The sequence below is a fragment of the Atta colombica genome, unplaced genomic scaffold (genome assembly GCF_001594045.1).
Source record: "Atta colombica isolate Treedump-2 unplaced genomic scaffold, Acol1.0 scaffold107, whole genome shotgun sequence".
Classification (NCBI taxonomy): Eukaryota; Metazoa; Arthropoda; class Insecta; order Hymenoptera; family Formicidae; genus Atta; species Atta colombica.
Window position 1 is genome coordinate 44,589 of NW_017259192.1, and position 18,309 is coordinate 62,897.

At 30.0% G+C, this 18,309-nt stretch overlaps 5 protein-coding genes across 7 annotated transcripts; 4 read left to right on the forward strand and 1 right to left on the reverse strand.

The window, feature by feature from the left end:
• Positions 1-2,010: 2,010 nt before the first annotated feature.
• Positions 2,011-2,789, forward strand: LOC108693045 (probable protein BRICK1-B). Its single transcript, XM_018201703.1, has 3 exons — positions 2,011-2,312; positions 2,404-2,486; positions 2,678-2,789. The coding sequence occupies exons 1-3, from the start codon at positions 2,192-2,194 to the stop codon at positions 2,702-2,704; spliced, it is 231 nt and encodes a 76-aa protein (XP_018057192.1). The 5' UTR covers positions 2,011-2,191; the 3' UTR covers positions 2,705-2,789.
• LOC108693023 lies at positions 2,727-4,258 on the reverse strand. 3 transcript variants are annotated; one of them, XM_018201673.1, is made up of 3 exons: positions 4,045-4,258; positions 3,194-3,490; positions 2,727-3,115 (listed from the first exon to the last, which is right to left on the reverse strand). In XM_018201673.1, the coding sequence occupies exons 2-3, from the start codon at positions 3,480-3,482 to the stop codon at positions 2,895-2,897; spliced, it is 510 nt and encodes a 169-aa protein (XP_018057162.1). In that variant the 5' UTR covers positions 3,483-3,490; positions 4,045-4,258; the 3' UTR covers positions 2,727-2,894. The 3 variants fall into 3 exon arrangements, with proteins under 3 accessions (XP_018057162.1, XP_018057167.1, XP_018057156.1); XM_018201678.1 differs by lacking the exon at positions 4,045-4,258 and adding an exon at positions 3,912-3,993; XM_018201667.1 differs by lacking the exon at positions 4,045-4,258 and adding an exon at positions 3,802-3,843.
• Positions 4,259-4,959: 701 nt separating this feature from the next.
• LOC108693040 lies at positions 4,960-5,643 on the forward strand. Its single transcript, XM_018201690.1, has 3 exons — positions 4,960-5,131; positions 5,225-5,342; positions 5,424-5,643. The coding sequence occupies exons 1-3, from the start codon at positions 5,102-5,104 to the stop codon at positions 5,567-5,569; spliced, it is 294 nt and encodes a 97-aa protein (XP_018057179.1). The 5' UTR covers positions 4,960-5,101; the 3' UTR covers positions 5,570-5,643.
• Positions 5,644-5,722: 79 nt separating this feature from the next.
• LOC108691861 (farnesyl pyrophosphate synthase-like) lies at positions 5,723-14,685 on the forward strand. Its single transcript, XM_018199800.1, has 8 exons — positions 5,723-6,733; positions 12,027-12,201; positions 12,610-12,750; positions 12,944-13,147; positions 13,254-13,418; positions 13,493-13,699; positions 13,771-13,963; positions 14,663-14,685. Exons 1-8 carry the CDS (start codon positions 6,609-6,611, stop codon positions 14,683-14,685), a joined length of 1,233 nt encoding a protein of 410 aa, XP_018055289.1. The 5' UTR covers positions 5,723-6,608.
• Positions 14,686-15,967: 1,282 nt separating this feature from the next.
• On the forward strand, positions 15,968-18,225 carry LOC108692377 (farnesyl pyrophosphate synthase-like). Its single transcript, XM_018200601.1, has 7 exons — positions 15,968-15,999; positions 16,177-16,328; positions 16,843-16,983; positions 17,196-17,399; positions 17,506-17,670; positions 17,745-17,951; positions 18,025-18,225. Exons 2-7 carry the CDS (start codon positions 16,191-16,193, stop codon positions 18,223-18,225), a joined length of 1,056 nt encoding a protein of 351 aa, XP_018056090.1. The 5' UTR covers positions 15,968-15,999; positions 16,177-16,190.
• Positions 18,226-18,309: the final 84 nt, after the last annotated feature.

The window sequence follows — 18,309 nt, forward strand, 5'->3', positions numbered from 1 at the left end:
CATTTTCAGCACTAGCAGTGAATTTTGGAACACAGCCAGAATACTTATTTTGCAATTGCTGGAAGTTTTCTTGATGCTGATTGAATTATATCTTTAAATTTAAAGAAATAGTCCTATCACGCGAAAAAAATTCCAGAAAACTCTCAACAGGTGCAAAATACATTCTGCTGAACACAGTCACATTACCTAGGACTAGTGTTGATTGATGCTAATTGAAAATTTCTTGCTTTATCATACGAGTCGTACGAAACAAGTTTGGCAGCCCTGAAATAAATTCGATATTTTGTTATCTCGTATCTACCCATATCTCATCGCTTTTTTGATACTATAATCTATAGTTGTAAATAATGTTATGCATAGATGATTTTAAAATTTGCTAGAGTCAAAATGAAAATTTGGAAATTTATCTTAAAAATATTAAGATAAAGATGATTACATTTAAATTAATCTAGATAATATAGATAAATTTTTATTTGAAAATTCATCTGAAAAGTTTCAGATAATTTTCTTTACTTTTAAGACTACAATTTATTTGTTTATAAAGTATCAGTTATAAGGTATCAGTTTTTTCAAAATAATTAAAAAATATTAAATTTAATAATTTAATAATTTTAATATTTAATAACTCGTTATTTATTTTGGATGCTTTCCAATTGCAATATTCCTAGATACTTTCGTGCACACGGCGACACAAATTGCATTCCAATTGTGTGTCGATACAACGCTATACATCTGGGAATCGATTCTGTATCTTGAAACGAGGTGAAAATTATAAAAATGAGCGAATTTACTAGAATACTGATAATTTCATTGGTCAATATCTAATAAATTTGCTCACTTTTGTAATTTTCACTTTGTTTGAAGATACAGAATCGACCCCCTGTATTCAGTTGAGGGCTGTATAAGTTTGTGTTTTCTAGTGACAATTACATAATTATGTTATTAACAGCAGCAGTTATAAATGAGGTTGGAAGACGTTGAATGATCACTTTTAGAGACTCCGCACAATAAAAGGACAGAAAACAGAGAATAAGAATTTCAATTTATTAGAAACTGTGTATTACACAAAACAATGATTTCTGATAGGTTGGTTTGATAGGTAGGTCTCATTCTTTGTTCCTTTTATTGTGCGGAGTCCCTATTTTTTATTTATTACAAGCGGAAAAAACTACATTTAATCTATCTCTATCCGAAACGGATCTCAACCATGCACAACGTACACATTCTGTTCCAATTGAATCGTACACAATGATACACTTTGTGCATCCTGTGTACGTTCGTGTTAAGATGTGTTAAGCAAATGGAAAGCACCTTTATCTCTTACAATTTTTAAAGAACCAATGAAAAAGTACAAAAAAAAAACGTTTCGAACGTCCATATGTTTTCTGGTATTTTTGCGATATTGACATAAGGTCGCGCTTCTCCGATAAATTTAGAACTCTATTTATATTTTTTATAATGTATATTTTTGGAAATTAAAATGTGATAGGTATATATTTGATATTTGGCGAAAGAAAGAGATTTTTAGTGCAGGAATAAAAAGACCATTTGAGTGCAAATGAATAGTTATATATTGGATGTACCCACTCTCTTTCTGAGGCTGAAAATCTTTCTGCACGAACTACATAGAAGAAAATAATATTTAATATTCTGCACACTTTTAACAATATAAAATATAAACTAAATATAAACATCATTCTAAATAAAGATGACACTTTTTTTCTAAAATGCAGATAAAGATAATTAATATTTTTATCATCTAGATAAAAATGACGTCAAAATTTCATCTAGATAATTTTATCTAGATAAGATATAAGATATAATACTGGTTGTAAGTCAGAAAACCATTCTGAAGCATAGAGGCCACGAATAGGAACGCAACGATTGAGTGAGTGCTTCCTGCTATTGTTGTATTCTTTTAGATTATCCAATCAGCATTTTAGATCTGAAAGAATACATCAATAGCAACGAGCGTTCACTCAACTATTGAATCCACTGAACACAGCCATTTTGATTCTCATCGCTCTGTCGATCTACGTCATCTAAACATCTGACACTACTGATACATTCCAAATAATACAAACAATGCGATAGGATTATCAAGGAACACTCTTCGCTCATAGTTCGAGTAATATCGGCAATTTAGCCAAAGAAAAATCAGGAAAGAGAATATACCGTAGTGACAAGGAGAATGGCAGCCATACATCGAGAAGCGATACAAAAACAGATTCAACAAGACTGGGCTAACCGCGAATACATAGAAGTTATTACTGGCAGTATTAAAAAGATTACGGACTTTCTTAATTCTTTCGGTAATTTATCATTAAATTACCGAATTATCTTATTGTGTTCACAAAAGTGCTATTAAATTAATATCTTTGATCTTAAATCTTTTTTTGTTAGATATGTCTTGTAGGTCAAGAATAGCAGTCCTCAATGAGAAGCTCACAACTCTCGAACGAAGAATAGAATATCTTGAAGCATGCGTAAGTGATTTGTTTTTTATTTATTTATATTTTGATTACATTATGTGATTATAGATAACAGTTTCTCAGTTTTGTTTACTTATAATGTGTCACTTCCTTTGTGGTATTGTTGTATCAAACATTTTTTTTACTGTATTTATTTTACATTACTTACTTATATTGGTAGTTTCATAATTGCATTTATTTCATAGGTCACAAAGGGTGAAACGCTGACGTAATACTTCCACATACAATATATTCTTTTTACAATCCTTTTATTTCCTGTACTAGAATCGAATAAATACATGACGAAAGCAAAATATATGCATTTCGTATCTCTTTGTATCATTAATTATACAATATGATTTATCCCCATTTGATTTATATATCAGCAGCACTAATTATTTTTCTTCTGTATATGAAATGTCATTATTCCCAGGGTCTAGGTCCTCTGGGATCCTTAATGATGGTCATGTCGAATGGGAGAGAAGTATATTCTTCTCGAACTTGCGGATGTAACGGTAAGGGTTCAAAACCAGTCAGATCACTGAACTTCTTCATTGTGGCGCATGCAATTATTGCGATTGTCCAACTATGAGTTAATGGACCATTCTTTTGCCAGCGATAGAAGATTCCACCTGTGGCTAATGCTGCAACGAATAAACATTGAAATTTAATAATTATTCCTGGTGAATATATAGATACTGATACGTTTATACGTTACACACAGGCTAAAATGTAATTGAAATAGCCATCTTTTCCCCTAATTTTTGTCGTTGTATAAGCTACGGAGGCAAAGGTAGCACACATGGCAGTAAGAGGCACCACCCAGTAAGACATGCAATTTACTGTATTCCAGAAGCCTGCTGTCTGAGATAAAATTACAGAATCGTATGCGCCAACTCCAAGACCAGTGATAAATCCATATTTACTTAGCCCAACCACCTTTTCAAATGGCTGTTGGCCCTCTGGGGCATTACTATACCTCCAGTTATTCCAGAAATATGTTATTAGCATGGTTGAGGCTGAAACAGAGATTGCAATGAACAGATATACAATAAATAGAAAGTTGCGTGTCATTGCAAAACGAGTACAGGTTGTATACTTGAAAAAAAATATAAATTTCTTATAACTATGTATAATTTATACTATTGTGCATTTCTGTACCTAGTGAAGAATTTTGTTAGATTTCAAATTTTCGTCATCGATCAATTTTAATACATCTAATTTTATTTTAGTATAATATATATTTTATATACTTTTTTAGAAGAGGGAATAAGACATGCAATATAATCACTGTAACGATATACATAAATATGGAAGAAGAAATATTTACACATCGTAGAAATGGACATAATTGTAATGTCATGACAATAATTATTAAGTAACAATTAAAATCATTTGTTCTGAAGTGATAACGCGCGTGTGTGTGTGTGAAATACATACAATATAAATTGACAATAGCATATTCCGATCTTATGCAAAAAGAAAAAAAGACAAGAATCGAGATGGAGATATTCTAGCTAAAGTTATGACGTAACTCTGACGTCGATGGTTATATTTTTTCATATGTACATACCGCGAGTCAAGTCTCGCCAATTCAATTCGCCATAAAGCGAACAGTGGCACGTCGGCCAGGTTATGTCAGATTGTAATCGGAAAATATTTCAAATGTTAACGTATTGTATGTATGTGCTATCACTATTATCGTGTAATCACGTATGTTCGTACAAGTTCTGTATTTCAAAAATACACTTGACTGCTACCAGTAAAAAGCTATGATAAAAGACTACAGTTGGTAATACTGAAAATTACATGTGCTCCATTCTTCCCAGGAATCAGCTGATAGAGATAAGGATGGAAGAAAATGGTTGCAACAGAACACAACAGTTCTGTAACGTTTTATGATTGCTGAGAGATTGGACCATTCTTCTTGATCTAAAAGCATAATCCAATCAGCGCGAAGAAAATTTCCAACAGAAATTAATGTTTTGTTAAACCAATAAAAAGCCAATAAAAAATAAAAAAGAAATGAATTCTTCTCAGACAGCAAAGTGTCTAAAATCTGGTCATAAGACGTTTTTTGCAACTAGACGACTTAAAGACGTCTCTCTATGTCAATTTTAGATTTGTGCTATTTGGTTAGTACTCAAAAAAGTCACCAAAAATATTTTTATGTAGAAAACACAAGATAATATTTGGTATTTAATATTTGATAAATATTTATTAATTCAATATTCGATAAATAAATATTAATAACTCAAATTATGTAATGTTCATATTTAAAAGTACATTTTCACAAGTTTTTCAAACTAGCTGTTTCAGCAACAGAAAGGATTATGTGATAAAAATTGACGAATATGAAATGTTAATTTTGATTTCTCTAGTTTGAACGATTCATGAAAATGTGCTTTAATGCTGAATTCTTTTCCAAGAGTCGATCGATTAATCAGATGTCATTGTATGTTTCTGTCATGCTTGCCAACTACAAAATTGAAATCAATTGAAATTCTTTGCGAGGGACGAGGATTGAAATAGATAGAGGACGGTGTTCATGACGTGTTAAAAGAACATTTAAATCTCCATATATATTTTAATTGTTTAATTATAATTGTTATTTATAAAATCATCGCAAAATGTTGCGCGTCATTGCGAGACGAGTACAGGTATATATTCAGAAACAGAGTCACATTTCATTAAAATCGTGTAGTTTGTGAAGTCTTAACCTGTCTGCTTTACAATAACGTTGTTGTTTTCAGGATATAAAGATTACTTCTTTACGGACATTTAGCGCACAGGCTTCAAGTACCTGTTCACCCACAGTGAATACCAACGTGCAAGGTCTCAGCAATAATGTTGTCAAAGTACCAAACACACGTAAGAATAAAGTATCATTTTACATTATTAAGGAATATTTTTGTTAAGACAAGTTTCAGCTTGAACTGAAAATTTCTTCAGCTGTAGGACCCAATGCCTCCAAGGATAAGGAATACAAGAATCCCGAATACTTTTGCTATCATGTTGATTCATTTGGGGAAGCTGAAGTGGAATTGGCAAAGTACAGGTTGCCGGCACCATCTAATAGCAGACCATTTAATATTTAAATGATAGAATGAAAGCTTGCAGATAGTAGAGACAAAATAATAAATTTAATAAGTTGAAAAAAATGTACAAAAAAGATGGCGAAGACGAGCTGTGTGTTCAAAACTGTTACATATTAATTAAGAAAAATCTGTTTAATCTGTGTGATCCCCTTTATCATTTTCATTTAAAATTTTTCCTGAAAACGGAAATACTTTGTGTTGAATGTTATCTCGTAACTGCCACTTATAAAATACAAACGGCATTGCATGAGATTTTCAACATTCTTTAAATTCTCAGAAAAAGAGATGGAAGAGATATTCACATTAAAGAGGAGCCACTCAACATTGTGCTGATTGACATATTTGACATAGCTCCTTTTTATATGCATTTCTACCATACCTTTGACAGAGTCATGTTTTAATTCTAACACACTGGAATATCTAAGAACACTAACTAGTTTGGAGTGTTTATTTATAAAAATTCCAAAGTGCGGATTGATTGGTTCCCCTCCTTGTCCTTTATCGATAATCATAGCCAACTTCCACGTAGAACTAGAAACGTACCAACTATACAACTGTTTGGTCCATGACATAATAAACAACACATATATATAACGATGCCCGGCGTGTCACGTCATAATCACCAGACTGTATAAAGACCAACCCGGTCCTTGTCGCGTCAAAGTGCAACGCGCCCGCGTGACAAGGTTAGGGTTCAACGACGAAGACACCTCCTTCAGTCGCTTGGCCGACATCGAGTCGATTTATTGGTTACTTGTTTTTGCGTTTTTCCTTCTTCGTTTTCCCACTTTTTTTACTCTTCTTTCCCCCGGCCGTGTCGACGGACCGACCGTCAACGAACGAAATCCCGAATCCGGCCGGTGAGTGCTCGACTCGGAGTGGAGTACCAGTGAGTGCTGGATTCCTCACATTCGCGCCGGGTTCCTCGCCGATGTGAATTCACTTTCGAATCGAGGTCGGCATTTGTTCTCTTGCATTTCCTCCGTGTCGTTTGTGCACCCGCACAGAATACGCGAGTGTGCTCCAGCAAATCCCGAGCATGTCATCCGTTGCGCGGAATCGGTTCCTGTCGGCGCTCAGCGTCGCGTGGCGTCTCGTCGCCGCTGCCGACCACGCGCACGTAACACACATAGGCGTGCGCCGCGGGAATACGGCGTGCTGGAGGTGAGATGAGAGAAGCGCATTATTATTCAATCATCTCCGTGGTGATCGTTTTGTGACAAGAATATTTTTCAGTTTCCCCAGTAGAATTTTTTATTTTTTTAAGATTTTCGAGAGAGAAGAAAATTTATAATTAAGGAGAACAAGAAAATCATAATAATGTCAATTTAATGTCATATTGACGGAATTTATGTCATGATAAAAATAACAAATTCGATCATATTGATATTATTTTGATTTTTTTTTTGTTCTCCTTTATTTATTTTCTTTGATCAGGGCAAAAACAGCAAATCTAATGAACAAGAATGAAAAAGTATTCTTATTGCATGTCCAGATGATTCACAAAGTCAAAACCCATAGAAAATAAAAACAGCGTGACGAATAAAGGTGTCTTAAATTAAAGATGCCTCTACATAATTCGCAAATCGCAAAACGTAGTTCGCAAATGCTGAAACAAAATGACGATTACCGCATGCAAAACACACACAGATGAAAACCAACTACATGTAATGAAAAAATAAACAAATTTTCATTCTGCGTCTGCGTTTGCGAACTACATTTTGCGATTTGCGAATTATGTAGAAGCATTTTTATCCGTGAAATGAAGAAAGAAAACTTTCTTATGTAATATACAGACGAGAATAAGAAATACAATTGTTGAGTAGTTCTGATAAATTCTTCCTCTTCTTCTGTACTGTGGTTTAGAAGAATCGCCCATCGTATCTTTTGATTCGAAATGTTTTCATGTCAATACTTTGCGAGTTATATCTGACAATAAGCACATCATACAATTTTTGCGGTCTATATCATCCTTAAAGAGCCCCTTTCTCTTTGTTTTATAATTTTTTTAACCGAGTCTCTAAACTTTTAGAATAAATTTTATTCTGATGAAAATCTACTTTTAAAGATTGAAAAATAAAGATTAGATAAGATAAAAATGAGTCTCTCTTTTTCAACTTTCATTTTTCATTTTTTAGAGAGTCTACGCAAAGATTCTACTTGAAAAAATTTAGAAAATAGAAAATAGAAATTTTTCTTTTCATTTTCTTGAAACATTATTATTTCCACGTCGTTGAAATCGAAAAGTTGTTGATTCAAAAATTGTATCGAAATTTTATGTGTTTATCATTTTCGAATAATAAAAAATTGCGTATATACGCAAATAATGGGAGTTGATACAGTTTTCAATATTTTGGTGTGTGTGTGTGTGTGTGTGTGTGTGTGTGTGTAGGTATGTAATATATAGTCTTATATTCTGAAAGAGTTTTCGTTCAAAGATTGAATCAACATTCTCTTGATCTCATTTCGATTTTCAATTCGAAAATTAATCAAAATTATAAAAAAAAATCTATCTGAATCAAGAAAAATATTGAAAATTTTTTATGTCAAAACGTATTTTCAAGAAACTATTGATTAAGAAATAAATAAGAATAATTAATTAAGATAAATTAATTAAGAGTTATTAATTAAAAGATAGTCATAGAAAGACATAGAAAGTTAATAAGTATTCGATAGTTTCAGTCTCAAATTTATTTCCGATTAAAGTTTAATCTTTAAGTATTTTAGACTTGTCATCAATTTTATCAGAAGAATCTTTCACAAGAGAACGTGTGATTTCAGCTTTTGTAATAAGATCGAAAAGAATAATCGGTCAACATATCTTATCATTAGCATTTCGATGCATAGTTATTGTGCGCAAATCATTCACGATAAAAAAAGAATCAATCAACATGCGTTTTTTTTTCTGTCTTTTTCTCTCTATCGAACATTTGCAAGAAAGTACGTTCCGCAGTAAACGGAAGTCATTTGTTTAACGAATACCTTTACACTTTACACGCGTTGATTTTTCAAGACATGAATGCAATATGCTTTGTCACAGAGGAACTATTGTCAGGCAATCCATAAAGATCGATAAGCGAAACTATTCTCTGTTGCGAAGAAATTTATATTTTAGAAATCCTGTTTTTCTACATTTTTTTTACTTTTACGTATTATTTATCGAAGCCTCAAGTAATCAATTTGAATCAATTTTCCTTACAACCGGCTAATTAAAATTTATTCGTTTGTTTACAATTAAGGCATATTCAATTGAATTTAATTGGCTTTGTTAGAACAACTGATTTCGAACGCGGGTTATTATATTTCTTAAATATTTTTATATTTTCAGAATGTTTTGACGATAAATTAAATATTCGTTACAAAAGTTGTTCCACCTTCGGATAAATTATATCATAACTCATTCAGTGAATAAACAAAAGAGTAAAAGTGTATAAGAATAAAGAGAATAAAAAAAGGAGTTGAAGAATTTATAAAAAATAGAACAGCCTTATATAAAAAATACAAATATGTGTATAATAACGTGTCACATTTGTTAGAATAATCATCACATTACGAGATTAACAGATTTGATAAAACTTGTCTTGTGCATATATTATAATACATTTACTTTCTAAATTCTTTGGAGTGGAATCTCATTCTAAAAATCCCATTCTGAAAATTGATCTATTTTGAAAAAGAGTGGCTCAATCTTCTATCTTTAAGAATGAAGTTTTATTCTTCAGAGTGAGATTTACTCTAAAAATTTTGAGAGTACGATCTAATTATATTCGGATCAGAACGCAAGAACCAACCAACTATAATCGAGCATTCCCCTGTTATAGTCGAATGACAAGGGAATGCTCAACTGCAGTTAGTTGGTTCTTATATTCCAACTCGGATCGAATCCTCGGTATAAACTAGGTCTAAGATTAATAATAAAATTAAGATAGTAAAATATTGTTAAATTCAATCAGGAATAAATGTTACTAAATTAATTTTTTAAATCGATATAAATACAATTCAAATTAGACAAAGCAAAAATGTAAATTCCTTAAACTTTGTTCTTGAATCTTCATAAATTTTTTTATTCGATTCAATTCGTTCGCAAAGCAAGTATATATGGAAGAAAGCCACAATTAGATTTGTTCTATCGTTCGTTAATTTTGTTCAGTACTGTGTTCATTATCAGTATAATTATGTTACGTACACGTGTATGCAAATTTCTATTAACAAAGAAGCTTTATGATTCATGACGATAACGATAGTTTGAATTATAAAATATAAAAGTTATTTTTATATTTCGTTAGATATTCGCTGAATATTATCGTACATCGTAACTGAGATCATAACGCGTCTTGTTAGATCATTGATAAAGTTGTTTACTCGACGCTACACTGTTTCATGTAGGTAGCCTATCAGAAACGACATACGTGATTCGCAACGTATGCTCGTATTTAAGCCGTGGTTATCACGTGGAACATCAGTGTCGGATAAATAAGTCTGAGTTTAGTTTATTTTTATCTTTTAAATATTTATTTTTATTAGTGCTTTTTCTCATATATCAAGAAATTAGCGAAAGCTCTATTGATACTACTGATTATCATTTCAGCCGCAGACTTAATTCCGTATTTAAAAGTAATTTGAAAGAACAATATGTTTTTTATTCACAAGAGCTATGACGCTGAAGACACTATATCTTCAAAATCCTCATATGATTCAGCATAAATATTAAAATGTTTCAGTTTGCGAAAATCCTGAAATTTCCTCTAAAAACAAATCATTGTGCGTTCGACAAATACATGGCATGTCTTAAATTGTTGGTTATCAATCTTTAATTTAATAATTTGTACAATTAAAATTTGTACAATTAATATCCGTATTATCGCGCCATATGATAATATTATTTGATTTTGAAATATACATATGCAGCCTGTAATAACTTGTAACACTACTTGAAGTTGCAGTTAGAACGTAGCTCAAATAAATCGCAGATGCAAATGAACTTGTTTTTATGTATCCGAATAAACACGTTTATTGATTAACGATGTTCAGAGCTTTACATACAGTCACTACAAAAAGTATTCAATATACAAAGAAATTTTTTATTGAAAAAGTCTTATTTGTAGAAAATAAACATTAATTAACAAACATTAATTTTATACAATGAATACATTCTGTTTTAACATAAACAAACAAACTTTGCATGTATTTTAGAAGCTGATTTTAGAAGCTAAATTTCTCGACGAATACTTTTTGAGAATCCAAACAATTTTTAATTTTCGCTTATTTTTTAAATGATATATTTTCTACAATTAATACACATCTTTTTGGTATATATAATTTTAAGAAACATACATCTATTTTATTTTTTATGAATAAATTGTTAATTTTTCAGTAAGAAATGATCGTCAATTAAACGTCGAATCGACGTCAAATTGATGTTGAAATCATCGTATCGAAATCATGATATTGATTCAATGACTCCTTTCTCGCTGGATAATATTTACTTTTTAAAAATAAAATTTTTCTTTTAATATTTTCTCTGTACGGATAGTTTTTGCACTCACTGTAGATTACATTCGGTTCCTTCTTAGGAATTTCTAATTTAGTCTAGAACTTAGTATATTACATTAAGATAATATACATGCATCAGTAATAATTTTTTTCTATTCACTTTGCTATTGACGTAGGCGTATTCAGAGAGGGGGGGGGGAGGAGGTTTAAGTCGAGTTTTCAGGATAATCATGTTTATCGAAAAATGCTTGAACAAATCTAAGACAGGATGAATACTGAAGAGAGCTCTCGAAACTTTAAAAAATAGATTCTATAAATAAGCGCTGTACTTTTGTCATCTTTATTTATTTCCTCTTTTTTTTTCATTCCTTTTGATTGCATTTAGAAGAGTAATCTATCCATATCGCGCGCCATGGTTGATCATGACCTTTATCACTTTGTTTATTTCTGTACTTCGTGTGAAGTTTTTTTCATCATACATATTCAGAACATTATTCAGCATGACAAATCGAATTCAGATTTAAACATGCGTTTTTTCTTTGTGTTTTTTCTTTCCTGTAGAAGTGTAAAATTAAAAATCTAAACCAATAACTTTTTTAATAAACATTTTGAATAGAGCTACTTGAATTCGTGTTTTAAATAATAGAAATTTATAATTTATTAAATGTATTAATTAAATGTATTAACAACAAAAATATCAACTGTCTATTTTATGACATCAATTTGATTGATATTCAATTTTATTCCAAGTACCAAGACTTTAAATTATTCAACAGACTTCTTATTGAAATTCTTTAATATATTTATAAATTAAAAGGCACCAGTTTTATTATTCTAATTAGTCATGAGTCATACTTTTCATTAATTTATCACGTAGCGATTTTATTTGCACACATATCAAATCAATCGAACATTTTCATTTGATATTTGTCTTAATTTTTTTATTTATTTATTATATTTTTAGAACAATGGATTGTAATGTGCGAATGGTGCATTCTGCAACACAATCGACAAACACATGGGTCACAAGCAAAGATGAAAGTCGAGAGATGATGGCATTGTGGCCAGATGTTGTTCGCGATCTCACAGATTCGACTAAGAATTTCATTATTCCTGATGTCAACAAATGGATGGCAAAAGTAAATTATTATCTATTAAAATACTGTATAATTTATATGAAAGATGAGATTAAAATTCACGAATTAGTCTGTTCGAGAATAAATTTCCTTAGTATGATCGGATATTATAATTGTGAAATGTATATGTACATAATATAAATATATACAAATTTAAAATTAAATTTTATTCATAACGACATATTATAAATTTATTATTATAAATTTATGAAAATCAAAATTAAAATTCAAAGATGCCTACAAAAAATGTAGATATAAATAAATACTTTTGTAAGATTTATTAGAAAATTAAAAATGTCGAGTATTTCACTAACATATAAAAAAATAATTATAATAATAATAAAACAAAAATATAAAACAATAAATCACTGAACGAATATGCAGCTTGATGATGCTTTCTCTGTTTCATAGGTATTACAGTACAATGTTCCAGGAGGAAAAAAAATTCGTGCTTTAACATTAGTTTATGCCTATAAGATTCTAGCATCAAGTGATCAACTTACAGAAGAAAATATTCGTTTAGTACGGATCTTAGCATGGTGTATAGAACTGGTGCGTAAATTTGTTCTTCTTTTCTTTACATTGACACTCAATTTATCCATAAACTAATTTGAATAAATTAAATGCAAAATGTAATATTTTAATTTATAATACCTTAAAATTAAAGACAGTATAATCAGCGATTTTTATTAAAAATATAGTGGTGCAATTATGAATTAAATATTAACTTAATTTATTGCTACAGATGCAAGCCTTTTTCCTCATAATAGACGATATACAGGATCGATCTTTGCTTCGCCGAGGACAACCATGTTGGTATCGATGCAATAATCTCGATTTAGGAGCAATCAATGATAGTATATTGTTAAAGTGTGCTATATTTTATCTAATTAAAAAATACTTCAAAGGGAAAGATTGTTATGTTAATTTATTAGAAACATTTCACGATGTGAGTAAAGATATCTTCTCTTTTCCCAAATATATACATATATACATATTAAATAATTTCCTTTTACTTCTTAATTGAACAATTATTTATGAAAGTATTTCGACAGAGTATATTGAAAACAATAATGGGTCAAAGTTTAGATATGCTCTCTACTAATTTCGGCAAGAAACCTGATCTGGATATGTTCACGATGAATCGATATAATTCCATTGTCGAGTACAAAACATCGCACTATACTTTTGTTTTGCCAATAACCGTAGCAATGCAGTTAGTAAGTGCTTAATTTTCTTATACATAAAAAGATCGATTTATTTTGATGATAATACTGTATTGCGTTATTTGTAGGCTGGAATAAAAGATCCAGAGATGTTCAGGCAAGCAAAAACCATTTTGTTAGAAATGGGGCATTTGTTTCAAGTCCAAGATGATTATTTAGGTTGCTATAGCGATGTTCATGACAAGGATTATACTGATATACAAGAGGGAAAATGTACATGGCTGATTGTTGTAGCTCTTCAACGTGCCACTCCGGAGCAGCGTAAAATTTTAGAAGTGAGTATCACGAATATTGATTTAAAAATGCGTTGTTTCGTGCTGTTATATTAATTATTTTTCTTACGCAGGAATGTTACGGTTTTCCCGATCCGGAGAAAGTAAGACGCGTGAAACAACTTTTCACTGATCTTGGTTTACCTAACACTTATTCTATATATGAAGAAGAAACATACAATCTACTAAATGTACATATACAGCAAATATCACGCGGGCTTCCACATAGTCTTTTCTTGAATTTATTAAGGAAAATTTATCATAGAGTGTTATAAAATAATTGTGTATATTGAAAAAATTAATATTTTATTCATGCATTAAAATATTAATATTTTATGCATTAATATTTTATCATTAAAGTATAGAATAAGATACAATGAGAAATTCTACTAATATTCGAAAATATTAAAATGTTAATTCTTTTTATAAAAAAATATCAGAATATCTTTTATAAAGTTTTATGTATAGGAAAATATTTCACTTAAAAAAAGTTAATAAAAAAAATTTTTAGTATTTGGTATTATTTCTTCACTTATTCATAATGGTTTTCTTTTATTAAAATTTTATGACTGAAGATATTAATTTTACTTAAATTATAGAAACAAATTACAATATATAAATATTATTTATAAAAATCTTTTATGCAATATGTCTCTTAAGATGGGTCGGAGCCACATTGGGGAGAATGGATCAAAGGGAACAAAAAATTCTTATACTATTTTGAGATACTCGCTATAGGAGTTATCGCGTCGTTTTATGCTATATTTAATCGGAGTTTTATTTTTTGACATTAATGCATGTACACTTGAAATTATAATATAAGCTCGCGTAGACCGCTACATTACAAATCCAGATTATTTTTCCATGTGTAATGCATTTGACTGAGGTTTTTTTTTCACATATTTCTTGCCGTAACAATTTAACAAGTTTAATTGTATCATTAAAAACTTTCTTGAATTTTATTAGCTTTAATGTTCACTGATGAATAAAATTTAAATTTTCTTTCACTGAAAAGATTATTTATGCATACGTTAATGAGATACGTTAATGTTTAAGTTTGTAGTAACTGAAAACTTAAATGTATTGAAAAAACACTAATTGAAAATTGAGTGTTTTAGTTTATATTTTTCATTAAACTATCCATCAAATTTAATACCCATGTTCATTACATTAAATAATCTGTAACTTACAAGGAAAGGGATTCAACTATCCCTCTCCGATTTTAATGAGCGGTATATTATTCTTCAGACAAAAATAAGCGACATGTATTTTTTTATACGTGCTCATACGCACGTTGAAGGATGAAACACTCCTTGGAAAAAAATGTTTCTCTTTTGTAGCGAATATCATTGGAAAAATCGGTGTTTCTCTTTCGAAGCGAATGTCACTGGAACTATAAGAGATAGAAAAAAATTTTTAGAAAATAGAATGGCGTCGTATAATAAAGCAAGTGGAAAGGTATCGTGACGATCAGTATATGCTTCGCGTAATGCTCTAATTAATTACATCGCTTAACATATCTATAATTGTGTTAAAACGTATTTAATTGTGCTAAATAATGTAATTTATTATGATAAGAAAAACTTCAGCTAAAATAATATTTTTGGATAATGTAGGCGCGATACGGCGAAACACATAGAATCGCCATGCCAGGCTAGGCAACGAAGCGCTACTTCCTTCTCCATGCGTGCCGCCGTTGCCGCTCGAGTGGGTCTTACGAATTCGCGCGGCGCGGCTTAACTGCATATTGGCTTAGATGTTTCCTTTTCTAATTCGGAAACTACAGTAACTACAGTATCTCAAAATAGTATAAGAATTTTTTGTTCTTTTTGATCCACCCCCAATGTAGCTCCGACCCATCTTAAGAGACACCCTGTATAATTAAATGTAATATATATGTAAATAATACATATACATAATAGCATGGAAGACATTTTTGTGTATATTTTTTTCTTCATTTTTGAACAAACAATTACACATTTTAATAATCTAGTTAAAATTGTGTAATAAATTGTATATGCTGCATTCTGTTATTACTAATGTATCTATTATTTTATAAAAAACTTTAGAAAAAAACATTGTAAAATATGATAATTTATTATTTAAAAATATCTTTCGATATTTACATGACAATCATATTAACAATATATGTAAATCGCTTTTGTTGATCATAAAAAGAACATACATATGTATTGCTCTTCGAAGATATATATGTCTAAGCAAAGAATAGATTTCTCTTTAGTTCTCTTCTCGCATCTTCCTTTCCATTTTATACTTTGAAGTATTTAATGAAGTTTAGTAAGGTATAAAGTGTTTAATGCAAAAGATATAAAAAAATCTAAATTTATCGAAGGAAATTTTTATTTCATTATTTTTTTACTTGTAATTTATCACAATTTTATTCATGACGTAACGAAATTGTCATTCTTATTTGTCTTATTCTTCTTAACATTTGTTAAACTAACATTTGTTAACTTTAGAACGTCTTATTATAATGGATCAAACAATATGGATAACCATCAGCGAGGAGGAAAGTCAACAGATGATGGCAATGTGGCCAGACATTGTTCGTGATATCACGGAAGAGATAGAAAATTCTAACTTTTCGGATATTGCTAAATGGATGGAAAAAGTAGATCATCGTTAATTAAAATTATATATAAATATTATGGTTAAACAAAAAATATTATAAATATTATAGCCAATATGGGGTGTGTGTATGTGTGTGTGTGCGTGTGTGTGTATGAAATATGTTAAAATTCAAAAAAACATTTAACTAATTGATTGATTCATTTTAAGATAAATTCCTTTAGGATAATTATATGTAGAAGTAATGCAAATAAAATTATATGCAGAAATAATGCAATATCAAATTTCATAATCGTAAATATAAAATTAAAAATTCTCTCTCTTTCTTTTTTTCTGTGTCATATAGTGTATAAAGTAAAAATAAATCATCAAAATTTAGTAAACAACAATTTAAAGTAAACTTAACAAAAAAAGTTAAATAAATAGCACTAGTTTTAGATTTTGTACAAAATAAAAAAAAGCCTTGAGTAATCCAATAATTCAATAAGCCTGTAAATAGGTACATAAAACAATAAATCTCGGATTTAAAAAATATAGATTGATGTTTCTTTGTGCAGGTATTACAGTATACTGTTCCAGGAGGAAAAAAAATTCGCGCTTTAACATTAGTCTATGCCTACAAGATACTAGCACCAAGTAATCAATTTACAGAAGAAAATATTCATTTAGCACGGATCTTAGCATGGTGTATAGAACTGGTGCGTAAATTTGTTCTTCTTTTCTTTAGAATTGACACTCATTTCATCAATAAATTAATTTCATCCATAAATTAATTTGAATAAATTAAATGCAAAATATTTTAATTTATAATACCTTAAAATTAAAGACAGTATAATCAGCGATTTTAATTCAAAATATAGTGGTGCAATTATGAATTAAATATCAACTCAATACATTTATTGCTACATAGATGCATGCCTTTTTGCTCGTGATAGATGATATACAGGACCGATCTTTGCTTCGTCGAGGTCAACCATGTTGGTATCGCTACAATGATCTCGGTTTAGTAGCAATCAATGATAGTTTATTGTTAGAGTGTGCTATATTTTATCTAATTAAAAAATATTTCAAAGGAAAAGATTGTTATGTTAATCTACTAGAAACATTTCACGATGTGAGTAAAGATATCTTCTCTTTTCCCAAATATATACATATATACATATTAAATAATTTCCTTTTACTTCTTAATTGAACAATTATTTATGAAAGTATTTCGACAGAGTATATTGAAAACAATAATGGGTCAAAGTTTAGATATGCTCTCTACTAATTTCGGCAAGAAACCTGATCTGGATATGTTCACGATGAATCGATATAATTCCATTGTCGAGTACAAAACATCGCACTATACTTTTGTTTTGCCAATAACCGTAGCAATGCAGTTAGTAAGTGCTTAATTTTCTTATACATAAAAAGATCGATTTATTTTGATGATAATACTGTATTGCGTTATTTGTAGGCTGGAATAAAAGATCCAGAGATGTTCAGGCAAGCAAAAACCATTTTGTTAGAAATGGGGCATTTGTTTCAAGTCCAAGATGATTATTTAGGTTGCTATAGCGATGTTCATGGCAAGGATTATACTGATATACAAGAGGGAAAATGTACATGGTTGATTGTTGTAGCTCTTCAACGTGCCACTCCGGAGCAGCGTAAAATTTTAGAAGTGAGTATCATGAGTATTGATTTAAATAAGTGCGTTGTTTCGTGCTGTTATATTAATTATTTTTCTTATGCAGGAATGTTACGGCTTTCCCGATCCGGAGAAAGTAAGACGCGTGAAACAACTTTTCACTGATCTTGATTTACCTAACACTTATTCTATATATGAAGAAGAAACATACAATCTACTAAATGTACATATACAGCAAATATCACGCGGGCTTCCACATAATCTTTTCTTGAATTTATTAAGGAAGATTTATCACAGAGTGTCATAAAATAATTGCGTATATTGAAGAAATTTATATTTTATCGTTAGCATTAAAATGTTAATATTTTATACGTATTATTTATATATATAT